At 36.9% G+C, this 27063-nt stretch overlaps 1 protein-coding gene across 1 annotated transcript in view; it reads right to left on the bottom strand.

The window, feature by feature from the left end:
- The window catches only part of RALYL (RALY RNA binding protein like), a 353055-nt gene that overhangs the window by 64946 nt on the left and 261046 nt on the right, over positions 1-27063 (bottom strand). Inside the window, exon 3 of the mRNA XM_047073867.1 lies at positions 24866-24898. Within this exon, the coding sequence (XP_046929823.1) occupies positions 24866-24898 (33 nt within the window). The remainder of the gene's footprint in view (positions 1-24865; positions 24899-27063) is intronic.

Here is a 27063-nt window from a genome sequence, read left to right as displayed (position 1 = left end):
CCAGGGCTACTGTTATTACTCAGACAAGAACAGACAGTGTCCTCAGCAACACTGCAGCAGAAAACAGGGAGAGGGGTCAATAGGTTCAAGACACGTTTTGGAGGCAGACTCAAGTGGATTTCTCACTGAGTCAGTGTCAGAAACTGGGCAGACTCTGTTATCCTTTCTCAACCTGGGAAAGATTGGGAGGAAGAGGTTCTAGAGGAAAATCTTGAGTTCAGTTTTGGACAAGATAGCATTTGGATGCTTCTGATTCAATCAAGAAACACTTTCATGGGTGATTGATGAGTCTTACTGAGCTGAACCCCAAAGAGAGGGCTTGCTGGGAAAGTGAGTCCAGGAGTTATGAGCATGCTGATGGCAATAAGGCCATTAAAAAGGTGAGATCTTCAGGAGTGAGCATAGAGACAGAGGAAATGGAGGTCGGTCTTGGGGATCGTAGAATTGTAGAGGTCAGGGAAGAGGAGTAAAAGCAAAATAGTTTGGTCAGATGTTGACAGGAGACAGAGTTTGAAACTATGAAAGCTCTGAGTCTGGGCCCCGGCTTGCCACTGACTTTGTATGACATTTGTGCTAGTTTGCTAGGGTGGCCATAATAAAACACCACACACTAGGAGGCTTAAAGAACAAAAATTTATTTTCTCACAATTCTGGGGGCTAGGAATTCAAGGTCAAGGTGTTAACAGGTTTGATTTCTTCTGAGTCCCCTTTAAAAAAATGTTTTTTTACGTTTGTTTATTTTTGAAAGAGAGAGACAGAGAGACAGAGCACAAGTGGGGGGTGGGGGAGAGCAGGGAGAGACAGACTCCGAAGCAGGCTCTAGGCTCTGAGCTATCAGCACAGAGCCCGACACGGGGCTCAAACTCACGGACCAGGAGATCATGACCTGAGCTGAAGTTGGACACTTAACTGACTGAGACACCAGGCACCCCAAGACCACTTTTTTTTTAAAGTTTATGTATTTTGAGAGAGAGAGAGAGAGAGAGAGAGAGAGAGAGAGAGAGAGAGAGTGTGAACTGGGGAGGGACAGAGAAAAGGAGAGAGATCGGGGTAGGAGGGGCAGAAAGAAAGGGAGGAGAGAATCCTAAGAATGCTCCCCACACTGCCAGTGGAGAGCCCAATTCATGAATCTTGACATCATGACCTGAGCTGAGATCAAGAATCGGAAGCTTAATCTGAGCCACCGAAGCGCCTCATGAGGCCACTTTCTTTACTTGGCAGATAGCTACCTTCTTGTCTCCGCATGTGGTCGTCCCTCTGTCTGTGTTGTCTGAGTCCTAATTTCTTCTTCTTATAAGAATACCTGTCATATTGGATTAAGGTCCACCAATATGACCTCATTTTAACTTTATCACTTCTTTAAAGACTACCTCCCAATATAGTCACATTTTGAGGAACGGTGGATTAGGGTTTCAACAGGTGAATTTTGGGGGAATTAGCTCATAGCAACATTGAACAATCTATTTAATCTTTGCAAACTGCAACTGCAAGATGGAGTAGCACAGTTTCTAGTGACAATTTTTAATCATTTTTCATAGAGCTGATATTTAAACCCAGGTTTATCTGAATCGGAAGTTGGTGATTTTTCTTATTGTGTCATGTTGCATTAGATATTTGTTAACTTAATAAACTTAATAATGGTAATGCTTTAGCATATATAACTATTTATCTTCAGATGTTCAAGAGAGCATTTTAAAGATTTATGAACATGATGATGAGAACACTTAAAGATATACAAATTCATCTTAATTTTTATATATGTCTCCTCTCTCTTTTTAAACTCCCCAAGTGCCAACTATGACATATGGACCAATTAATAAATATGCTATTAATGGGGATGACAATGATGATTCCACTCATGTGTCTCATACCATTAGGAAATACTTCAATAATTTAACAGCCTTCTGGAAGTTTAAAAATGCATGAGAAAAAAGAAATCATTTTTATTTTTCTTAGCTGCTGCTTAAATTATCTTGTCCAATCTGCTTATTTTTTGTTCATTCCTGACTGCTAAGACATATTTGCAAGAACAAGTGGTAGCTGAGCATCCTGACTGTTTGATCTCCAAGTCCCACCGTCTGCCATCAGGAACTCAATTTTACCTGTCAAAGTTCAAAATGAAATGAAATGCACAAACAGACCTGTCTTGGTAATCATGACAAGCCTGTTTTTGTCTTAATGGTTTGGGCTTTTAGCAGAAATGTCATGGCTGTAGTCCGTTCAGGTCACAGGCTGCAAAATCAAGCTGGCTTTCCAAGGAAGAAAAAGAGATGCAAAGAGGTGAAAAGAGATAACCACAGGGCAAGTCTGATTTGTGACAATTATGCTTCCCCAGTTTTCCTGCCACTAGCTCCTTATATTTTCTTTTCCCTTCCCCAGCTTTGTCTCTCTTAAAAATCCCTTCCTTTTCTTTCTGTGTGAAACTCTATTTGAAATTAGTTGTCAAAAAATGGCATTTCCAGAAGTCATGTTCAGGTTTTTAAGGTGTTTTATGTATTCTAGGATTTTATTGCCGGGAAAGACTTGTCTTTCAAGTTAAAAAAAGATAGTCTTTCCTTTCCTCATAAATGGTTATGTTCATGAGATAATTTTCTTTTCTCTTCCTTTTCCCTCTTTTTTCTGTTTTTTGTTTGTTTGTTTTTGTTTTTAAAGGTAGAAATTTTGCAACTTGCATTGTAGTAGCTTTTGTATGACAATCTGGTTCTTAGTCCACTGAAAACAAAATGGTCACAAATTACATGTTTTAGGCAGTTTCTAAGAAGGAACTAAGTCAAGGAAATGTCAAGGCTTCTGTTGTTTAAAGGCGTGGTCACTGGCAAGGGGCAGGTACTTGACTTTTAAAAAAGTGAAACAACAGTTTTGAATATTTCACACAAATAAATAGTGCATATTTTAAAATTTTTAAATCTGGTACACTTCTATGACTTTTATCCTACTTTTCAATGTGTACCTTTGTTCTACCTGCTCAGATTCCCTCAAAACTTAATGAGAAACTGGAATTAGTAATTGTTTAGAGTTGCACACTCACAATCTTTATTTTATTACTGAAGATTAAATGACACCAAATAGCTTCCCTGAAATTTAATTTAAACTTTTTCATTTATAGAAGAAGAAATCACAACTCATTAGGATTTGCAATATATGAGATCAATTTTATCTAATCCCTTTAAATTCATAAAACCAGCTTCCTCTGACTAGACTAATACACAAAAGTATTTCTTTTTATTTTCCATTGCAGAACTTCATTAAAATATAATCTGAAGAAAATGAATAAACTTCCTAGCACAAGGAGGGAGCTTTTTAATGGTTTCATTACAGACATCCTGCCAATAGTAACTACTACTGGAACCTTCTCAATTGCTATATCTGGCTTCCCAAATTAAATGGAATAATCAATTGCTGAGTATTTTAAGTCAGGCACGATATTGGGAGTTGTGAATAAGAATATCTGCAGAACATGGCTTCTAACTTCAAGGAATGTCAATCTAAGTGTAAGGGATTAGACAAATATACATATGAATATAATTTAAGCAGAATTTGAAAAAAATGCCAAAATAGAGATTAAAACTTCTATGAAGCTTATAGACAGAAGAAATAGGATGTGGTTGGTGGGACACAGATATCAAGCAAGGCTTTAGAAAAAGATGGCATTTAAATTGGTCTTTGTAAAGGTTAGGAATTTGACAAGTGAATGTTCAAAAGGAGGCCATTCCAGAAGGTCAAGAATTGGTGGTAGGAAAACGTGGAATAAGTTTGTAAAACAGTGTGTTTTTTATTACTCTATGTCATTAGCACAACTTTTCTTTGGAGTACCTGTGGAAGTCATCAATGCAGAAGTCATGATGTAGGCTAACTGACTGAATTTCCGGAGCATACTTCTCCATGGTTAAGATTGTTGGTATAAGTATCCTCAGAGGTACCTATAGGATCCTATTTCTAACTTGTCATCAAATCTGGTGTAGGTTTCCAAATGCCAGAGAATATACAGTTGAACAGATTTATGAACTTTGTCAAGATAATATGTGGCCAAAAATCTGCCTATTTTCTTTTAGGGAATACACAAAAATTTAATTTTACTTTGGAGTGTGTGTGTGTGTGTGTGTGTGTGTGTGTATGTGTGTAATGGATAGACACACACACATACATTAAAAATTCAAAACCAGTTAAAGAAGCTACTTAGTCTAAGTTTCAATGACAGAATACTTGATTTATTACCAAGGACTCTGGAATTGAGGGAGGAGGTGAGTGGGAACCTAAAGAATTGTGACACATTCATTGAGTTCCTTAATTGGGGATCAGACCTGGGAGCTTAGCAAGATGCAGTAACTAAGAAATTGAAAAGATTAAAACAATCCAGCCAGCTCAGGTATGAGTTCTGGTCTTTTAGACGATGGAGTCAAGCTCCCTGTTTCACACACTTAATGGATAATTACTTTGATTAAAGCAGGTGAAGAGAGTGCATTCTGGGAACAAGAGAGAAAAAGGAGGGGAAAAAGAATTATTTTTCTGTGTTTTGGCTGAGTTAACACAGGGATTGGGATTTTGGAAGTATCTTCCTGAATGGGGTGTGCTTGCTGCTTTTCTCTATGCCTGGTTCTGCTTACACATGAAATTCCAAAATTGTGTTTAGTTTTTGCTTTTGTCTTCTGGTCTAGAATAAATGAAAAGAAAATGATTCTTTTTAATTAATAATTACTTGATAAAGCTATAATGAAATGAAAATTTACTTTTTTGCAAACAGCATGACATACCTGGTAAGAGAGTTATAACCGTGAAGGCAAGAGAATGAAGAATCTAGCTATTGACAAGGTCTGGCCTACAGATAAATAGTCTTGCCTGGACCACTGAAATGATCTCCAAACTGGTATTTCTGGTCCCAAGGATATCTACATCTCTGCCCATGATATACACTGCTAGTGACTTGAAAGCAACCTTTTAACAAAATATCAAAAATAAAGCAACAACAAAAACTCTTCAATTATTCCCCGTGGCCTACAAGGTAATGTTCAGACTCTTTAGTATTCAGTGTTCTCCGAAACACGGATCCTTCTTCAATATTCTCTAATAATTCATTCAACTACTCTTTCAACCATTCAGCATTTCTCAACACGTACTCTTGTGGCAGAGAAACATTCCTTGTGGCCATAGGGAGACATTCTCGTGTCTCTACACAGTCTTTTTTTTTTTTTTTAATTTTTTTTTTTCAACGTTTATTCATTCTTGGGACAGAGAGAGACAGAGCATGAATGGGGGAGGGGCAGAGAGAGAGGGAGACACAGAATCGGAAGCAGGCTCCAGGCTCTGAGCCATCAGCCCAGAGCCCGACGCGGGGCTCGAACTCACAGACCGCGAGATCGTGACCTGGCTGAAGTCAGACGCTTAACCGACTGCGCCACCCAGGCGCCCCCACAGTCTTCTGTATTATCCCAACTGGTTGCTCAACAGTTTCCAATTACAGGCTTTTGCTCAAACTCTCCATCTGTCAACATGTTATGTCTTCTTTCAGTTGAATATTATCCATTCTTAAAGGCCAAACTCAAGCCCCACATCTTCCCCAAGTATAAAGTCTGTGGGGTTACACTGAATTCCATGTATTGTGCTATTCCTTGATTATAGTCTTTTTGAATTGACACTTAATTCTTGCTTGTCAGCTCTCTGCTTTTCCTGTCACTTAGCTAATCTATATAGATTTATTTCTGTTAGCCTTTCCCTTCACAAACCAATCTCTTTATTCCATTCATCATTCTTGTCTTCCTTCTTTGAACTTAATCTAATTTGTCTTAATTTCTTGACATGGAAGTTTCCAGAGTAAAATATTCCAGGTGGATTCATGTCAAAATCCTGTAGAGTATTATCTATCTCTTTGTATTAACTGAATTCAGCCATAAATGTTCAGATTTCATTCTTACAGCTCCTTATGCATACTTCTATCTGACCATATCACATAAGAAGTGACCATCTATGAGTTTATTGCACTAGATTGTGAGCTCTGAAAAGGCAGAGTGTTTGCACTCATCCATTTGAAATATTTTGAATTGAATGTTATGTGTCTGTGACAATTTCTGCTATAATATGTATTGTTATTACTTTTGGTAGGAAAAATGTCTATATTAAAATTTTCAAACACCTGAATATTAATATTAGTATGTTTAGACCATTACAATTGCTGTGTTGGGGCACCTGGGTGGCTCAGTCGGTTGAGTATCCGACTTCGGCTCAGGTCATGATCTCACAGTTTGTGAGTTCAAGCCCCACGTTGGGCCCTGTGCTGACAGTGCCTGGCCTGCTTCAGATACTGTCTCCCTCTCTCTGCCTCTCCCCCACTCGTGTGCATGCTTTCTCTCTCTCACTCTCTCAAAAATAAATAAACATTAAAAAATAAAACAATTGCTGTGTTGGGTTAGCCTTTTCTACCAACAATTTTTTTTTATGTTTAATTACTTTTTGAGAGAGAGAACAAGCTGGGGAGGGGCAGACAGAGAGGGAGAGAGAGAGAGAATCCCAATCAGGCTCAGCAATCTCAGCACAGAGCCCAATGGGGCTTGAACCCACGAATGGTGAGATCACGACATGAGCTAAAATCGAGAGTTGGTCGCTTAACCAACTGAACCACCCAGGCATCCTGAGACTTTTCTGCCAATAAATTGATATCTATTCTAGATCCACCTTTTTTTTTTTTTTTTGCTCTTGCTTTGTGATAATGGAGCTAGATTCTATAAACATCGCCCATTTGTCCGTTGGCACTATGTTAGGGTTTGTCAGAGGGCACGGGAGGAAAACCACAAGGCAAAGAAGAGGAAGCAGCTTCTTTTCCAGGTTGCCATAGGCTTTTCTCCTTGCTCATCTGGCACTGCTGTCGGCAGCATGTGGGAGAGCCAGTGATGCTCACTGGCACTCCAGCAGGAGGGTGCCTACCCATTATGCCAGGCCACCAACACCCCAACTGATGTCTCTGTCATACAGTAGGCTGCAGTCACACCATCTCTTATGGGGGGTAAATCTCAGCCTCAGAGAGAGAGGCTCTTCAAATTTCTTCCTTCTTTGGATACTCTCCCTCAGATTGTAATATAATCTGTACAAGAAGACTAGTGGGCATTAACTAAAGAGTAGTGTATTTAAAAAACTAGATAATAATTCCACTGGACTCTTACTTTTTAGACATCTCTGGAAATAGTTTAGCATATTTCAATAAAGTTTCATAAGGATATTAACCAACTGGAATGCATACAAATGAAAGAAATTAGGATGGCAATAAGTCTCAAAAAATGACTCTGTATGAAAACGGTTGAGGGGCGCCTGGGTGGCGCAGTCGGTTAAGCGTCCGACTTCAACCAGGTCACGATCTCGCGGTCCGTGAGTTCGAGCCCCGTGTCGGGCTCTGGGCTGATGGCTCAGAGCCTGGAGCCTGTTTCTGATTCTGTGTCTCCCTCTCTCTCTGCCCCTCCCCCGTTCATGCTCTGTCTCTCTCTGTCCCAAAAATAAATAAATGTTAAAAAAAAAAAATTAAAAAAAAAAAAAAAAGAAAACGGTTGAATTAAATAAGGATGTTTGGTCTAGAGAAGAAAACCTTTGGGAAAGAAGGCAGCTAACTATTTAATTATTTGAAAGGTTGTCTAGTGACAGAGGCATTGAATTTATTCATTGTGGGTCCAGAAGGCAAAATAAGTCTTAAAGGGTAGTAATTATAAGGAACATTGTTACTGCTAAATATAACAAAGAAATAGAATAATGAGTTCCGAATATCTTGAGTGTCTAGTAGTTTTGGCAAGAAAATAGAATCATAAAAAGAAAAATACCATGACAAAACACTGTGTGATCTAGTATAACAGTGTAACAGATACATGTGCTTCAAGAAGAGCCTGAAAATCATTTGTTAGGGATTTTGTAGAGAAGAGAATCGAGAAGAGAATCGATGCATTACATAGTTCTGGGATATCTTCCAAGTTGAAATTTCATGATTTTATTAAATCAAATTACTTTGTTAAAATGTAACATTTAACTATTCACCTACAAGTCTTTGGAAACATGGTGACAGAAACAAGATTTTCTGCTTAGCACCAGTTCCAGTCTCTTTGACTTTTCTCAGTCAAACTTATGCAGAATTAAAGAAATCAAAATTGAACTTTCATATTATCTAGAAATAAATAAAAAGAACATTTCTTCCAAAACCTATGGGACACACTAAAAACTAGACTCAGAAAAATATATACCTTAAACGTGTTCATTATTACAGACTAAACATGAAAAAGAAGAGAATTCAGTCTTAATCTTACTGGAGAAACAGCAACACGATAAGCCAAAGTAAACTAGGGAGAGGAAACTAATATCGGACTCAAGTCTGAAAATCTATCAGCATAATCTGGCACAAAAACAAATGAAAGGAGGAAAATATGATTTTCATCAGTAGATGCTAAAGAGGTATCTGATAAAGTTCAGAGGCATTCCTTACAATATACTCTAAGTAAAACAGTCCAAAAGAAAACTACATACATATGTGCCCCAAACAAGAAGGAATACTGAATGATTCTTCCATTCCTTATTGACTTGGTTTATACTCTGTCAATAACTACCCTCATGGGTACCATCATGTATAAACATAGCTTATTGTTGCAGTCTGTATTCTACTTTCACTGAATTGCCAGTTTTTATCCCTAAATTACACATTTGTAGAAGGGAGCATCTCCTTCATAATTACTATTCTTCAAGTTTTTTTTTTTTTATATACTATTCTCGGCTCTAGATAAACTTTAGAAACATTGTCAGTTCTTCCCCACCACTGTCATTTTTTTCCTAGTCTTTCTTGGCAAATCATTTTGTCCCTTCATGAAGTTTTCAGTTAAAGAACATGACTAAATGGCGGTTAAACATATATTTATAAATTAAGTTGATCCTTCTGATGCTGGTGTCCAGAATCAAAGCAAAGTTAGTAGCTATCTTTATAAAATTCTGTCTGGGTTTGGTGCATGGTAAGACATATTATCTCTTGATGTCTTTCTGTTACCTTCACAAATAAAAGATGACGTAGCTGAAGACAGAATTCTTGTTACAATCTTTTCCCTCAAAAATATCTGTTATTGACTTCCTAGTATAACATCACAGGGAAAACTGAGTCCAACTTTAGTTTTTCTCTTAAAGTTAGCTTTTTTTGGGGGGGGGATGGATACCAATAGCTTTGTTTACATTTCAAATTGTAAAAACCTCATTTATAAAATCAATAATTATATTTTATCTTTCATTGCTTACTCTTTCGTGCTCTGTAATATTATTTTCTGTGACAATATCTATTATTTCCAGATTAAACTCTATGAACTTACATCCATTTCTTTTTCCTTGTTCTCATTTTGCCACTTTCCTCTATTTTACTCAGGAAATATTTATCATCTTTTTCCCTAATATCACTTATTGGCTCCCCCCCCCCAAGTGGGGTATCAAATGTGCCATTTACTTCTTCCTATGAGGCATTGTATCGAATCTGGAGTTCAGTTAAAGATCAGCTGATATTTTCTAGATTAGTCTCTTCTTACCACCTATGAATATTCTTTAGAGGCACTTTCGTTCTGAGCCTTATTGAGCTAAATTAACAGGCATTTTCTTTAATATTCTTCAGTTCTTAAATCTTTTGTTTTCATTTTTAAATTGAGATAAAATTGGTGTATAACATTGTATTAGTTTTAGGTGTACAGCACAATGATTTGATATATTGCAAAATGATTACCAAAATAATTACAAAAACACATCCATCACCACACATAATTACAAAATTGTTTTTCTTTGTGTTGAGAACTTTTAAGATCTTCTCTCTTAACAACTTTCAAATATACAACACAGTAAAATTAACTATAATCACTTATGTTGCCAGGACTTACTTCTCTTATACCCGGAAGTGTGTGTATTTCAACCACATATTCATTTTGAACAGAATTAAATCTTACTCAGAGGCATGAGGTCCCTTTGAGACCTCACAATATTGCTGGGCTTACTTGTAGTGAGGAATTTTTTCATAAGCTGCCTGGCTTTTTTTTTCTCATTAGTTCTTTTCTAAGTCAATATTCAGTGTTTACATTATTATGACTACGTAAATATTATTTACAGTTGAGCAAATGTGATTACATTTCCTTCTTGTACAAATTGTTTACTTGGCCTTTGTGATGGCCTCATTTTTTATCCTTCCTGGAGTTCTCCATTGTCCTGCCGTAACCCGGACGGGTCCCCTCTGGGTCTGCTACAAAGCTACAATCTTGGTACTTTTCTTCACCAGCCACTGGGACCTTTTTCTTTTTTGCGTTAGATGTTTTTTTTGGTTTTGTTTGTTTTTTGTTTTTGTTTTTTGGTTCATCAATGATTCTGGTGGAATGAGCATGAGTAAATTTCTTAGAAAGGATCTGCTAATCCTTTGATTTCTGAAAATACAGTTGATTCTCATTATTCACGGATTCTGTATTTGTGAATCTGCAACGATTACTTATAGCCCTCAGATCAATACTTGTGTGCTTTTGTGGTCATTAACAGACATACCCAGAGTGGCAAAAAGTTTGAGTTCCGAGGCAGCACACAAAGTTTCTTTGTTCAGATCTGACACTGCGGATAAGTGTACTTTTGTGGTCTACTTATGCCACACTGTTTGCACTTTTGTGCTTTTAATTGGTGATTTTCCTGTCTGCAATGGCTCCTAAATAGTATGCCAAAGTGCTGCTTAGTGTTCCTAACCACAAAAGGCTGTGATGTGCCCTAGGGAGAAAATATGTGTGTCAAACAAGCTTGCTTTAGGCAAGAATTACAGTGCGGTTGGCCATGAGTTCAATGTTAATGAATCAATGATATGTAGGACATAAGCTATCTTTAAACAGAAACACACACAAAGCAAGGTTATGTATTAATTGGTTAACGAAAATGTTGTGACCAGAGGCTCATGGGAACCTAATCCTCTATTTCCCTTAGGAGTAATGGTTCAGTATTTGCTGATGCAGTGGTTGGAGTGACTTTATAGAACCGAACTACCACAAAAATACAAGAGTCAAGTGGATCTTTTCCTTATCTTTCTTTATGCTTGATTGACAAAGTGTTTGGTAGGAGTGACAGTCTGGATCTTCGGGTTGGATATCACTTGCAGAATTTTGAGGGCGTTACTTCATTGTTTGTCATTTCCTAATGTTGAGAAATTTGATGTCATTTTGATTGTGAGTCTTTGTATGTGACTTTTATTCCTCTACTTGAAAGTTTAAGGTCTTCTCATCTATAGTAATTAAACTGCCTTAGTCTGGATCATCTGTCATTCTCTGTGTTAAAAATATTTCCTTTGAAAACTCCTGTGTTTCAGTTTTAGGACATTTTCTTGCATTAATTATTTGATAATGTCCTATTTTCTCATTGTGAAACAATTACTACTAGATATTGCTCTCTGAGAGTAAGCCTCTAATCATTTTTAAATCTTTACCATTTTCCAGCGCTTTGCCTTTGTGATCTTTTAAGTTTATATTCCAAACTTTCATTGAACTTTTCATTTCTGCTATGTTTTTAATTTCTAGGAAATTTTTGTTTTGTTTTGAGATTTTTTTGGTTTGTTTACTTTAGTTTAGTTTATACTCCTTATACTCCCTGTATTTTATACTCCTTATATTTCCTTTACTTTTGTGGAATTCTGATTTTCTCTGGGGTTTTCTTCCTGTCACGTTAGAGTATTTTCTCAAATATCCGGTGATCTTCAGATCATAATTCAGAGCATGGCACCAAAACCCTGGCTGGATGTTGGATGTGTGTGTGTGTGTGTGTGTGTGTGTGCATACATATGCAGGACTTGCTGACTGGAGGGTCTCATTGCGGTGTGATGGGGCAGGATCCTAGGGTTTACTGGGATTGTAAAATGTCAGTATTACCAGATCTTCTGAGATGGCCAGTTTTCTCAGAGAGGATAAACTGCTAAGTCTTAATTAAAGAGAAATCTCATCCAGGTCTAATGTTGAAAAATAATGGCACTTTAAGGTTGCCCTAATTTTTCCATAGGCCATTAAGATGGTGGCAGGATTCCCCACCCCACCCCCTGCTCCCAACTGTGAAGCTAGAGCATGGGTTGGAGTGTTAGGAATTAATGTGATTTCTGGCACTCAGCAAACATTTCACATATATTAATTTTCTTCCTCATGGTAGAATCTCTTGCAAAGCAAAGGGAGTCACCAAAGACCAGACAGGAGAACATAAACTCCTCTTTGAATGCATACATTTTTTACATGAAGAAAATGAAAGAGAAGCAGATGGGAGGAGAAGAGGGGAGGAAGAGAAGGGTGAGGAGGTGAGAGAAGGATAATGGGAGGAGAGAGAGGAAAAAAGAGGGAAAGGAAGAGGAGGAGAGCGAGGAGGAAAGAAAAGAATAGCGAGAAGGAAGGAGGGGAAAGGAGGCAGGAGAGGGGGAAAAGGGGTGAGGGGAGCTGAAGAAAGGTTGAGCACAGGGCTTCTCAGTCTCCCATGATGTTACTGGTTAATTTGCCAGTTATGTCATTCAGTGTCTCTTCTAAGATACCCTTGGTGCAGCCAAATGGCACTCCTAGTTATCTCCAGGATAGAAACTAAGCCTGCCTGTGTCCCATCACGACTTTTTGTTTATAACCTGTGTTTCAAGAATTATCAAGTAATCCCTCACACCACAAAGATATGCTTATTTTTATTTTTTTCTCCTATAGCAGATTAGAGTTGCCAAGAAATGCCTTGTATTATAGATACAAGCTTCTTTGTGTTTATACACTTCATGAGATGACAAGGTCCTTAAAGGCAAAGACAGTCTTATCCAAAACTTCTCAATTACTGTAGTGAAGGACCAGCTTTTTATTTTAAAAATTTCCCATCCATCACTGACTGATAATTTTATAAAACACAAAATCATACACTTAGATGTCAAAGCAGGATAAAAATGCTATAAAATGTTCTAAATGCTTTCTCTTCCTTTTTGTATTTTACTAGTCATACTGGTTAAAATCAGTTCATGGATTGGCACTGTTTTACTGAATCCACTATCTTGCTTTGATCCTGGAAATATGATTTGAGAAGAATTTTGTACAGAATAAATTAAATCACATCCAAATGTAATTAAATTGATATTCAGAAATAAAGATAAAGATCCTGGATTTGATTAGAATGAAATGGCATCATAATATCCACTTCTTGTTTTTAACTCTTGGTTTGTAGTTTGAAGGTTTAAATGTTAAGCAGTTAGCAATGTTCTCAAAAACAATGCAAATTGCAGAAGTTTTTCAATCTACTCGACATTTAAGTCTAAATAATTTGGGGCCACCCTTCGTCTGTCATTGTCAAAAGTAAAGTTTCACCTTACTAAATTTTCCAGCAATGATAAGTTGGTGTTGCGATCTTTGTAGCACGGAAGAAAGCTCAATATTCAATCATACTAATAGGAAACTATTTCTGTCTAGTAGTCTGGTTTTAAAACAGAGTCTGACATTGTTATTACATAGTATTTCACACATACACTCACAGTGGTCTTCACATAATGAATTTGCACTTAATGAAATTAGACAGCTATTCATTGAACAAAGGGCAGCAATGCTATCAAATTATTTCTTGTGAACTTCAAACTAACAATTGGTAACTGAAGCAAATAGGAATGAATGTTTGGATTTATTGGGAAGCCCCCTAATCTCTGACTCGGTGGTCTGACATGGGAATCTGGAGTGCTCAGTATGCCAGAGGTCTACTGAGATTCATTTTGGTCATCAAAGGCCCAAGATTAAGGAACACATTTTTAAAATCACTTCTTTAGGGAGCCTCACTTTTTAAAAGGCTTTCAAGATTTTTAGTATCCGATAGGACTGTAATATACACTTCACTGAAATACCACTAGCACGATAAGATAATTTAACCGAGATCTGGGAGAAATATCTCATCAAGTGTTTCATCTTTTTTATGCTTTTCATTGAAGCTAAGAGGAAGCGATAGTCCAGGGTTGTCTACTGTTGAATTAAACCAGAGGCACTGTTATGTTATTTTGAAGTTGAATGTGGCCTGCAGGTTCTAATGGTTAAGTTCTGAATGTGGTCTAATGAAAATTTCACCAGAGAAATAATGTTTCTAAAGACATGAAACATTGGGGGTTGATTTTTCATTTTAATATCTACCTTAGTTGGCATCCCAAAATAAAGTTGTTTAATACATTTTTTTTTGCCCTGATTAGCTTCTAAAGTGTAAGCGATGCCTGGCTCTTGCTAATATTTGGCAGCTATCGATTTTACTGTGATAACTGATTTGTTCCGCAGAGTTAAGTAGGGAATCTTTTGAATCAGAAGTATTCTGCACTTTGAAAATGTCATTAAAAGTGTTGAAAAGGTCACATTTTGAGATTGATGAAATACAGATCAGTCATTCTTGGCTGGATGAACAGAATTTAATTGGGAAGCGAGGCTTTAAAACTTTTGCCAGCAGTTTCAGAATGCAAGTCTGAGATTCACACTGCCTCTGGAAGGAATAAATAGCTCTTTATGTACATGATTATTTTCCTGAATAATTAAAGCTATTGTGTGGATGTTCATGATGATTCAAATGAACGTGAAACCCAGAAGAGAGAATGAAGCACCAGTGTGCATGAAATTGACCGCTCTTTAAGCAAAAGCCCCAGCCTGGACTCCATTTTAAAATGGCTACCAATGTGCTTTGTGTCTTTATGGAGATTACATCACATCTCTGTGTCTTAGTTTTCCAGTATTAAAATAATTACAACACCTATTTTCTTTATATGAGAATCAGTATAGATGTATTGAACAATAGGAAATAAAGGCTAATCGATAATTTGGACCCTTGAGGAAGGGGTCCAGGAAATTATTTAGGTAAGCAAGTATAATTCCACTGGAAAGCCCATTTCAGGTACCTTTATGGAGTTAAAAATAAGAAAAATTAATTAGCTTTCTTTCCTTGGATGTGGGTCGACTTTAATTTAATGAAATCAACACTTCATTTATTTTGAATATTTATTTCTTCTGAGTATTTTCAGGACAGATTTAAAAAGTATATGAAACTAAGATCTTATTTCCAATTGAATCAATAGCACTATCTTCGTGTAGTGTTTCTAAATATGAAACCTAAGTAATCCAAGCCATAATTTATATTTTATTCATATCTATATCCAATAAATTTATCTTTCATTGGTCAAACTATCTGCTTACCCTTTCCAATGTAGCCTGACACTTTAAAAACTCATGTTCCTCAAAGACAGTGCTGGTGGTAATAAGGAAATGGTAGTAATTGTGTAAGTTAATATACTTGTCAAAGCTCTGATTGTTTTAAATTTGATTCCATGATATCATTTAAGATTACTTATTCTCATGAGTAAGATTTTATGTATGACAAGTTCAGTTATTTATTTTCTTATGTATGGGTATTTGATGTCTACAAATTCATTTGGCTACTTTAAAATTGTATGAAATGAAGTGATCATAAATCCTTTGTAGACTTTAAAGGACTTCTCATTAGACTTGCCTTTTTAATGTAATTATAGGGTGAGGATTGCTATGACTAAGAGCTTAGAGGATACAGTAAGATTATTTAGCCAATATTACTTACGTTACAATTTTAACAGCATTTTTATCTTAAATGGACATCTAGCCTTTATGATATCAGATTCGTTATTGGGTTGAGTGGATTTAATGACTGAACAGGTGTTTCTCCTGTCTGTCTGTCTGTCTGTCTCTCTCTCACACACACACCAAATGACAGATTGACTTTTAAATACCTTAATTTATTATGATCAAATATCTCATCCAAATTCTAGGGTGGGGCGAGGTTACCTGAGATATATAATGATACCAATTCTCAAAGTAAAACTGATATGAACTGTGACATTTGGCTTAATGTGACACTTTATTATATGGATGAATTAGACACTAGTGGAAGTGCTGATAACACTCTTTTGAAATATCATCAGCTATAAAGTCCTGCACCACTGCTTTCTTTATAAGCAGAACTTAAATAAATCTATTTAATGATCCTATGTATTTTCTTCCCTCTAAGTAACACTATACTCCTGCCTGCTATAATCTGCAATTACTTTCTTTTCCCTGAGGAGAACATTTCACTGAAGAAATAAAAGTCGTTTCAGTCACCATGAGTCTCTCTGCTTCCTAAGACATTTTCAAATGGTAAGGAATGAGGAAGACTCTTTTTGATGACTCTACTCTATTTTATCATTGGAGAGTAATGAATTCTTGCTCCTTAAAAATGTGTCCTGGAGCCCATGCATTCAAGACACCACTGTCAGGATATATACATACATGACCGATGACCCAATTTATTGGTGATACTGTACCTGTCATCACAGTGCAGTTTAAATGATTTTGACATGTACAGAAGAGTGGCATTGACAGGTGCAGAAATAAATAATGGGTTTAAGCTTTCAAATGTTTTTACAGCATTTCCCTGAGTGGCAGGTTGATAAATTAAAATTACAGTTGTAGCATCAGGCCTGAGAGCACAAGGCTTTAGATTACAAAAATAGCGCCGTGGAAACTTTGTGTACTCTCCAGAGAAGCAGCCTGGAGGGCCTAGGGAAAAAATGAAACAAGAGCACTTGCTAAAGGAATCATTAATTTTGCGGTAGCACTGTCTGAGTCTAAACAAATAAAAAAAACAAGATTTTTAGAAGAGGAAAATTGGCTTTATCCCCTTATCCCTTTTTCCCTGGAGACTCACAGAAAATTGAAACCGCACTATCAAAAGATAGGCATTGAGTCGGCCATTCGTGGTTTCAGGATGTCAGATGGGTGTATTTTGAGCTTCGGGACAGATTCTTGTTAACCTTCCCTTAGTTTTGACGCTCCACCTGGACTTTAGCCTATCATACTGTCACCATGATCCCACAAAGTTCAGCTGAGAAACCCCTAAGACATCACTCCATCACTCACTGACTCTAATACTCTCAAAAATGTTATTTTCATCAGGCATTTCTGTTCCATTATTTTTTTGTTGTACACATCTTATTCAACGAAAATTATATATATTTAAGGTGTACAATATGACATCTTGATATACATACACACTGTGAAATGATTACCATAATGAAGCTGATGAACATATCCATAACATCACATAGTTCTTTCTTTGTGTGATGAGAACACTTCAGACCTACCTTTTTTTTTATAGTGAATTTCAAGTATACAATATAGTGTTATTAACTAAAGTCATCGTGTTCTAATTCCTATTCATTCTATATACCTGAAAACTCTGCCTCCCTAATTGTCCTATCCCCTGGCAACCATCATTCTACTCCCTGTTTCTGAGTTCAGTTACTTTAGTTTCCACCTATAAGTGAGATCATGCAGTATTTGTCTTTCTACGTCTGGCATCTGTAATGTCCTTCAGGTTATTCCACACTGTTGCAAATGGCAGAATTTCCTTCTTTTTAAAGGCTGGATAACATTCTATTATGCAGAATTATGTAATATTTCATAAATATTTTCTCTATCCATTTATCTGTTAATGGACACTTGGATGTTTCTATGTCTTGGCTATTGTAAATAATGCTACTATGAATATGGGGGATGCAGATATCTTTTCAAGTTAGTGTTTTCACTTCCTTTGGATAAATAGAAATGGAGCTGCTGAATCATAGGGTAGTCTTATTTTTATTTTTGGAGGAACCTCCACACTGTTCTCTGTAGTGGCTGCACCAGTTTACTTTCCCCCAACAGTGCACAAGGATTCCCTTTTCTCCAGGTTTTCACCAGCACTGGTAATCTTTTGTCTTTTTGATAAGGGTCCTCCTAACAGGCGTGAGGTGATTTCATTCTGCTCAAGTCATGAATGAGTCTTTTCAAGTCACGCCTGAACTACTACAACAGCTTTCTAGATGGCTCTACTATGAACTTTGGGAAACATCACTCTTTGGTTAAAAACAAAACAGACAAGCAAACATCCAATGATTCCGTTGACTCCACAGAATGAAAGGATACTCATCCTCTTCCCTCTCTCAATATTCTAGGCAATTTTTAACCTGACCTTGAGGATTAACTCAGGTCCTGCTTTTTGGCTAGAAAAATTTCCTGATAATCTGGCCATTTCTTCCAACTTCTCAGTTTTTATTTTTATTAATTTTTTTTAAGGTTTATTTTATTTTTGTGAGAAAGAGAAAGACAGAGCACAAGTGGGGAAGGGTCAGAGAGAGAGGCAGACACAGAATCTGAAGCAGGCTCCAGGCTCTGAGCTGTCAACACAGAGCCCAACATGAGGCTCGAACTCACAAACCAGGAGATCATGACCTGAGCCGAAGTCGGCGCTTAACCAACTGAGCCACGCAGGTGCCCCCAACTTCTCAGTTCTTAAGATTAACTCTTAATTCCTAAATGATTGGTGAACACCAATTACTTTACAGCAGTCATATAATTTTGTTTTGTGTTTTCATGCTTTACTGAAACCATACCTAAACTGGTGTTGCTTTCCTTTTTTCACGTTCCTCTCATTAAAGTTTTTAGTATTGTGAATGACATTTTCTATAAATCTAAGTACCCTCTGGAACTGTCTCCCTGTCTTCATGCTATTTTACTTTTTCTTGTCTATCTTCCTCAAAGATCTTCTGAGTATGGCAGTCCTTCATTTCTGTGCCGATTTCAGTCTCTTGTGAATTTCTATTCCCAGAATTCAACTGCATTACTAGGAACTGAATATTCAGGCTTTGGGGATTCAATTAGTTAACATTTCTATCATTCAGTGGAACTTAACTCCTTTAGGAAAAAAAAAACTATTAATATAATTTTTTGTTGCACAGGATAGTGAAATAGTAATAGGTTATTTATTTTGCTGTTTACTAGGTGTCAGACACTGCTAAGCACTTTGCAATATTATTTCATTCAAGACAGTCCTAAGAGTTAGTGGAGAAGAGCTAAACAGATTGCCCAAGGTACCTAGCTAGGAAGTAACAGAATGCAATTCAAACCAAGGAAATCAAATTACAGAATTTAAGGCTCTTAAAATAGGTCGCGAACAGTACATCAATGTATAGCATCTATTAGTAAATGTAAGGTGTCATACAAAACCCGGAAAAAAGTAAAATAGTGTAAATATTGGACCTAATAAGGGTGTCAAGATTTAATAATGTCTTCATAACCACAGCAGAAGTATACTGAAGATCCAAATTCAGTTCTAAGACTGGAAATAAAAGGGGGGAAATATCCCCCAAGAAAAACTATTAAAAAATATAGATGCTAGCAATTATGTGAGGATCAATTTTTGCTGTCTTGGCACTGTTCGCTTCCTCTTGTTTGGATTTAGTAGAATGGGAACACTCCATCTCAGGGCACACAGGAGACTGAGGATTGACTGGATCATGATTTGTTCACTCATTGAATAGAGAAAAATATGAGAATTTTATTATTTTTACCTTTGATGTGTTTTGAATGTCTCTCAGAGAAGCTTGAGAAGTAAAAATTCTGAGCTTTTCAATATCATTTTTTAAAATTATTCTGAGTTATTTAAATTATGCTAATAGAGTGAAAAGATTCTGAATTTTTTAAAATATTTTTTTACATATTTATTTATTTTAGAGACAGAGAGAGAGACAGAGTGTGAGCAGGCAAGGAGCAGAGAGAGAGGGAGACACAGAATCTGAAGCAAGCTCGAGGCTCTGATCTGTCAGCACAGAGCCCAACAGGGGGCTCGAACCCACGAACTGAGAGATCATGACCTGAGCTGAAGTCGGACACTTAACCTACTGAGCCACCCAGGTGCCCCTGAAATTTTTTTTTTTACCCACGCAAAACATAATTTTCCTCAATAATAAAACCACTCATGCAAAAATTCATCAGCTGAAATATTGGTATGAACAAAAATTTCAATTCCAAAATACAACTGATTCATACTAAAAGTCTTCTTTTAAAAGGTCAACTTCATGCTGAAGAGGCAAGAAGAAATAATTCACATGGAAAATTTCATTTAGTGCCTTGAGTATATTTTTAAAGTGGCTCAGTGTCTGCAAAGTGTCAACAGTCACTTGTGCTTGAAGAGAACTCATGCATTGTCTTGACACGCCCTTTTACACTGTGAATCTTAAACGTCAAATGAACAAAGCTTCCTTTCCTTTCATCTGTATTTTTCATTAAAAAGCTGTAAAATCCTTTTTCAAGGCAACTGGTTTTACACTAAGATTTATATCTTAGAATCTTAATTGAGATGATCACTCAGTTCTTGTTCCCTTTCCTAAATGCACACTTGATGCCTGTTTTCTCCCAGCTTATTTCCAAATTCAGAATGTATGTGATGCCACATAAAAGGAAACATTTGCCAGAAGAGTTTTCTTAATTGCTCTAAAATGTAACATTTTGAAGATGAGTAGACTATCAGATGCTTAGTGCTCACTTGTTCAGCACTGCAAGCCTAAGCTCCACACTAAAAAACAAGTTTGCTTACCTGATTTTTTTTACTGTTTAGTGAGTGAGATGGGAGTTTTAATTTTTAAATCTATTATTTAAATTCATTTTGCTTAAAAAATAAATATATTTTATATTATATATTTATAATAAATTTATGTATGTAACATATATTACATATACAATATTTATAATGTAAAATATGAAACATTTTAATCTAATAAAAATTATTTATTAAATATTTAAATGATATTATTTAATAATTTAAAGTTTAATATATTTCCTTAGGTCTGGGACAACATCAAAATGAGCTTTTATGCATCTGAGCATAGGTAGTATGTTCTTTGTGTACCATGGAAGCTTCCATGGCATACCATCTGGTCTTTTTACACGTATCCTGGTCTGTGATGGGTGAACTCCAAGGCAGTTCTAGATCAATGTGCCCATCTCCACCATATGCATGGTGGACGGTCTTTCTGATGTCTCTTCTGCCTTCAAAGTCCCCAGACCCAGGCCAGAGACTCTTCATAGTGGACATGTTCCACTTTGCTAATGACCTCAGAAACACAATCTATATCACCTGCCATCTGAAGGTCACTCCGGCTAAGTCCTGGACCAGCTAAACAAAGCCTATTCCTTCATCGAGTCCTCCAACAGGTGGTCCCGAGTCGAAGGCCCTGCTGATATCTGTCGTTGTGGTAACACAGGTAGCTGTGGCCTTCTGGGCCGCGCGAGGAGGCTGTCCCACCTAGAGAGATGGCAGCACAAGGCCGCTTCCCAAAATCACAATTGCAGTCATGTGACTAAAGAAGCAGATATTACGGCGGGGCCTCTGAACCTCCTGGGAAAGGCTGGTGATCATGGTATGGAGGGGTCAGTCTCTCCTCACACCTCTGTGATGTTGGGCATAGAGCTGGCCAGGGTGGTATCCCTGACTCTGGCTACCACTGTCCTGGGTTTGCCGGGAGGTATCACACTGCTTCCTTCCCTGTGATAAGCCCTGTGTCTATTTCCCAATAAAAGAAGAAAGTGAAGGGAAAAAAAACCCAACTTTCCCAAACTGGGAAAGACTATGGGAAGTTATATTTCAAAGATTTTCTGAAAAAATTCCAGAGACTCTACATGTCTATAAGAACAATCCGTGCATTCATGTAAGAGAAGGGGTGGGAGAATGAAACCATGATGTAGACAATGGTTTCTAGGCCTGCCTCGACGGCCTTGAATCACACTGCATTTATTGGCTTCCCCTGGGTAAACAGAATCAGACTCTGGGATGAGCCTTCCTACCTGACTCTAAGCCAAAGTTTATTATTTTTTCCTGACATTATTTTATTAATAATTTACTGATGCATATGGGGGCGCCTGGGTGGCTCCGTGGGTTAAGCGTCCGACTTCGGCTCAGGTCATGATCTCGCGGTTTGTGAGTTCCAGCCCCGTGCTGGGCTCTGTGCGGACGGCTCGGAGCCTGGAGCCTGCTTCGGATTCTGTGTCTCCCTTTCTCTCTGCCCCTCCCCTGCTCGCACTCTGTCTCTCTCTGTCTCAAAAATAAATAAAACATTAAAAAAAATAATTTACTGATGCATATGAAAGAAAGCCTCTCTCATATCAATGTATAGTTGAAGGTCTGAGATCTGAGATTTCACTTAACTTCTATTCACAATTCCCTATTCTTTTTCCATAAGCAAATAATTCCTGCGTTATAACTTTCTTTGACAATTTTTTCCATTGGTATATTCAGATTGAATTTATGTTGTGACATTTAAAAGTTTTTATTTCATAAATACTGCAGCACATTTATGAAAGTTTTTTCCCTAGTTTATATTAAGAACAGATGCACATTAAAAATTTATCAATATTTGGTTCCATTTAAAAAATTTAAATAACAATTACTAGTTTTCATCATTTAAATACAAAACAGTATCTGTGCTTACTTTGTTTGATAGTTTACTCCATTCACAGTTTTGTTTTGTTTTTTCCCCTCTCCATTATAAAAATGTTTTTTTTGTTTCCACATGTAACCCAAAGCATGACCTGTTAAAGTGGAGTTTTATTCTCTGAACTATTTCTGAGCTCTCTGATGGATTCTTTGGAGCATTATATATGAGTATACCTTCCACATGTGTAATAAAACCAAACCTTTATGAGAAATTATGTGCCAAGAACAGTGTTAAATACTTGATCTAAATTATCTTACTTAATCACCGTATCACAAATAAGGACCCAAAGCTTGGGAGTTTAAGTAATTGCCTAAACTAATATACATTGCTTGTAAGTGTCAGAGCCTATGAAAGCAAAAGCAACTTCTAGAAGACATATTAACAAGTGCTTTAAGACACTGGCAGACAATGGACAAGTATGCAATATTTAGCACTGATCTATTCATTAATATGATTTTTTTACTAAACAGAATTAAAATTAATGTGAGGTGTGCAGGGTCCTAGAAAAACTCACTGGTATAGACTTAAAGGTCAACTCATACCAAAGACCATATACCATGTATTCTTCCTTTTGGTATGTGACTATGTTACAAGTCACAAATTTGAGTAATGGTTCTTGTATTAGACTACCTGTTGCCTAGTAGTCTCATAGTGTCCATTATGTTCACTATCATCTTATGCTCTTACCAACAAGGTCAGAAGACAGATCCATACAAACTTTGGACAATTTTATTTAAAATAATTTTCCTGGAGAAAAATGGAGAAGTTTAGCTATGTATTGAAATATCCAGTCAGCAGAACCATTTGGGTTGCATGTTCTGTTCCACTTTAAATTTTTTTTTTCAACGTTTATTTATTTTTGCGACAAAGAGAGACAGAGCATGAACGGGGGAGGGGCAGAGAGAGAGGGAGAGACAGAATCGGAAACAGGCTCCAGGCTCCGAGCCATCAGCCCAGAGCCCGACGCGGGGCTCGAACTCACGGACCGCGAGATCGTGACCTGGCTGAAGTCGGACGCTTAACCGACTGCGCCGCCCAGGCGCCCCCGTTCCACTTTAAAGACCCATCTAAGGAACAGCAGCATCATTCTTCTTAACTGCCAGGCCAATTTTCCCATTATGGGTATTTGCTGAGTTATATGTCATTCTTTTCTGGAAACTTTTTTTTCTAGGCTCTAATACAGAGTTTTAAACTCCTGATAAGTGTAATACAAAGATTACTTAGTCTGCCCTTGTAAAACAGAGGTATGAAGTAAAAAATGAATTCCATCTCAAAGTAGTTAGGAGAACAGGAAATGCTGCAGAGAAACTGCATTAAGCGAGGCATGAAGAGAAGCTATTTCAGCCCTCTTGACTTGAGGGCAGGACACATATGCATTCAAAATAAAAGATTTCTTCAGGCTTAAAGATTTTTAACAATAGGAGCTGATGATCAATGAAGGAAAGAGGCATGCTCTAATGATTTTTTTTTGGACCAGATCAACTTGACCTTTCATTTTTTCATGAAATCCTCCAATAAATGCATCTACTCCATTTTTCTCTCAGCATCTCTAACAATTATTTTGATTCTCATGATTCAAATGGGTTTCTCAAAAGCTCTTATGAGGAGGAGAAGGAGAAAAGGAACCATGTTGCTCAAGGAGTGACAGACATAGTCAAGGACGGCAAACAAAGAAAATTAATATGATCGTTTAAAAAATACACTCCCATCCCACGTTTCTGCTCATTAAGCTTGAGTATAGTGGCTGTTTATATGTGATTTTTTTCTCATCAACTATGGCATGTTTCCCTTTAAACTATCACATATTCTGGCACTTTTTGATACTTTACAACATCAACCACAATGCCGAGCATGCCAAAGTCCCCTAATGAGATATTTTAATGTATTAATCAAAAGATCATTTGGTAGATCAATAAAAACAATTGGCTGATTCTTAACTAGCAAATTGCCTGGAAATAGTACATGTATATTCTTGTCAACAATACATTATTATTAGAACATGTACTGCAACTCAGGATACTACCAGAGAAGGCAAGTGTTGGTCTTAAACTGCCTCATGGTTCACTGGCTTTGCCTTCAGAGAAGCACCTGATTTCTCCAATGGAGAAATAGAAGTGAAATGGGAGAAAAGGAGAGAAGACAGCACAGACTTTGAAGACAGACTTGGGAAAAAAAGGGAGAAGAAACAGTAGGGGTAGATGAAGAGAAAACAGTGCAAAAATGAGAAGACAGACTAGGAATAGTGAAACTGTGGCTCAGGGGAATTTGTGAAACCAATCTGAGTATATCTTTGCATGATGAGAATATAGAAAATTACCGTATACCTTTTTTGGCTTTTTTAGAGGATACAGAATTTCATATGCATTCATTTGCTGAATTTCTGAGGTCATAAAACAGCCTACTGAGCATTTTAGTTAAATCTTTATAAAATGTAGATAGCAGTGTTGCTGAGGATATGACCCAATGATGTGGGATGACTCTGAATATGGAATTATGTGACTGAAAACACTATCCCAGAAGCCCTTGTTAAAAATCAATTAAAGAACTAAGATTTAAAATATTTAGACATGTACTCACCCAACAGACAGGAAAGGCTCCTTTGACTCAAGTCTGTGAAAAAATATGAAACATTTACTTTAACATAGTAATTTGCTGTACACTTAAAAACTGTTTTCATATGAATCTGACAAAATTATTATATTTGTTTAGATGAAAATGTACACTTTAGCACTAATAAAAGCTACAAATAATATATCAAGATCTAATCTTGACTAATTCAAATTCGAGCTGTCTTAATGCAGAGGCTAAATAAAATGAAAAACTGGAATGGGAATGTAGCATTAAATGATACATTAAAGTAATAATACTGTTAGTCTAATTCTGATTTGCACTCTCTATATCTACTTATTTCTTTTTTTAATAGGAATTTGTAGAAGTTTTGATATATTTATTTGTGGTTGTTGTAGTAGTAAAGACATTTATAATGTATTTGGTTACATACTGGCTGAGTAATTTGTTTTTAGTAAATACTCTGTAACAAAGAAGCAGCGTGACATTCATGGTCATTTATGGGCAGGAGCAAGACTGGGGGGTGGGCTGAGGGGAAGTCAGATCAACAGATTAGAGTATTACTGCCTCCTCTGTGTCTCCTAAGAATCAGGTATTTTTGTACCTCCTAACATATTAAAAAAGAATTCTAATTCTGAAGCCTCCGATTAGCTGTGGCATCTTGAGCAAGCCACTTGAAAAGCTTTCTGGGGCTTACTTTTCTCACTATAAAATAGGCTAGTATTGTTTCCAGTTAATTTTCATATTTCACAAATTAATTGTATATTCTTTGCAAAAAGCAAATCAATCAGGAGAGTATACACTTCTAAATGTTCCCTGGTTGACAATTAAGGAGACCAGTGGTGGTTGTATATTGGCCACTTCGTTTTCATACAAGTTTCTTAACATACGATTATCTGTTAAATAAAGACATTTTTATCTGAATTCTGGTGTTTAAGATCTTTAAAGAGCCTTCATGTTTTAAAATATTTTATTTACATGTAAATAGCTGTGGGAAAATGGTAGGAAATTTAATCCTGTAACCAACACCACACAAGCTGACTACATATTGAAGTGGACAATTGAAAGGGCTTGTCATAGAATTAGGCCAAAATACTGTACTTTTATATGAACCTACACAATGAAGGCAATAATCACTTTTTGTCTCTATTTTGTTTTATGCTTATAAAAATAGTTTATTACAAATATGCCTTGTCCCACTTAATGGGCAGAGCTGACACAGCTCCCTGCCACTTGTCATGCTGCTTTAAGTGAACAATCATAGCCCGAAGGGCCTCTTTTAGGGAACAGGCACCCTAGCAATCCCTCTGGGCAGTGGCAGGTAGGGAAGCAGAGAAAACCAATAGATGGTTCTCAGAGTTTGGATGCATACATTTATGCAGCCTTTTCATTTTCTGAATTCTGATTTTATTCACACCTCCCTGGATATTATTTGCCATGTTGTGTGTTTGTTGTTCCCATATACTTAAGATATGATTAAGCAAACAGAACTAAGGGGAAAAAGTTGAAGATAAATAATGAAATATATTTGGATATGCTTGTTTTATAAGACATGACCAGTGCTAAGTGACCAAAAGAAATTACCTGGAAGAAATGAGGGGGATTCTATGCAGTGTGATGCAGGGGACCATTTATTTATTTGTATCATCAACACCATGACAGTAATGATTTTCCATTACACTCTAATCAGCAATACTTAGTAAGTAGATAACATGTGGGTATTAAATGGGATCCCTTTAGCCAATAATTTCAGACTCACACCTGTCAGACCTTAGTGTATGTGTGTAATTTGCTTGTTTGAGGTGCTAGCCCGCAGGCTCCTAGTTCCCCATTCCTGCTCCCTCAGTGTCCCCCTTGCCTCTCACTGCTCCCTGTTTCTAAGTGGCATTGAGGAATCCAGTAAAAGAAACACTTAAAATATCTGATTCCTCTCGTTTTCATCCTCCACATCTCAATGAGCAATGCACTGGCAATTTTTCCTTTATGTGACTTTCACATCCCTCTCTTCACTCTATTCCCAGGCTGGTTCTCATTATTTACCCTAGCCTAGCTGGTCTCTCCAAACGTAAATTCTTTGTTCACAGCTGCTGCGACTTCACACTGTTTCACACTAAAACCTCCTTCAGTGTCCCCACTCATATCATTTGTTTAAGGCCTGCACGGTGCTCTTTTCATTGAAGTTATCACAAACAACATGAAGAAAAGAA

This window comes from Lynx rufus, unplaced genomic scaffold, assembly GCF_022079265.1.
Source record: "Lynx rufus isolate CCGP_SWC_20201006 ecotype Redwood Valley unplaced genomic scaffold, mLynRuf1.p SCAF_12, whole genome shotgun sequence".
Taxonomy (NCBI): domain Eukaryota; kingdom Metazoa; phylum Chordata; class Mammalia; order Carnivora; family Felidae; genus Lynx; species Lynx rufus.
The sequence above is the reverse complement of the archived record's forward strand: the minus strand, read 5'-3'. Positions and strand labels throughout refer to the sequence as shown.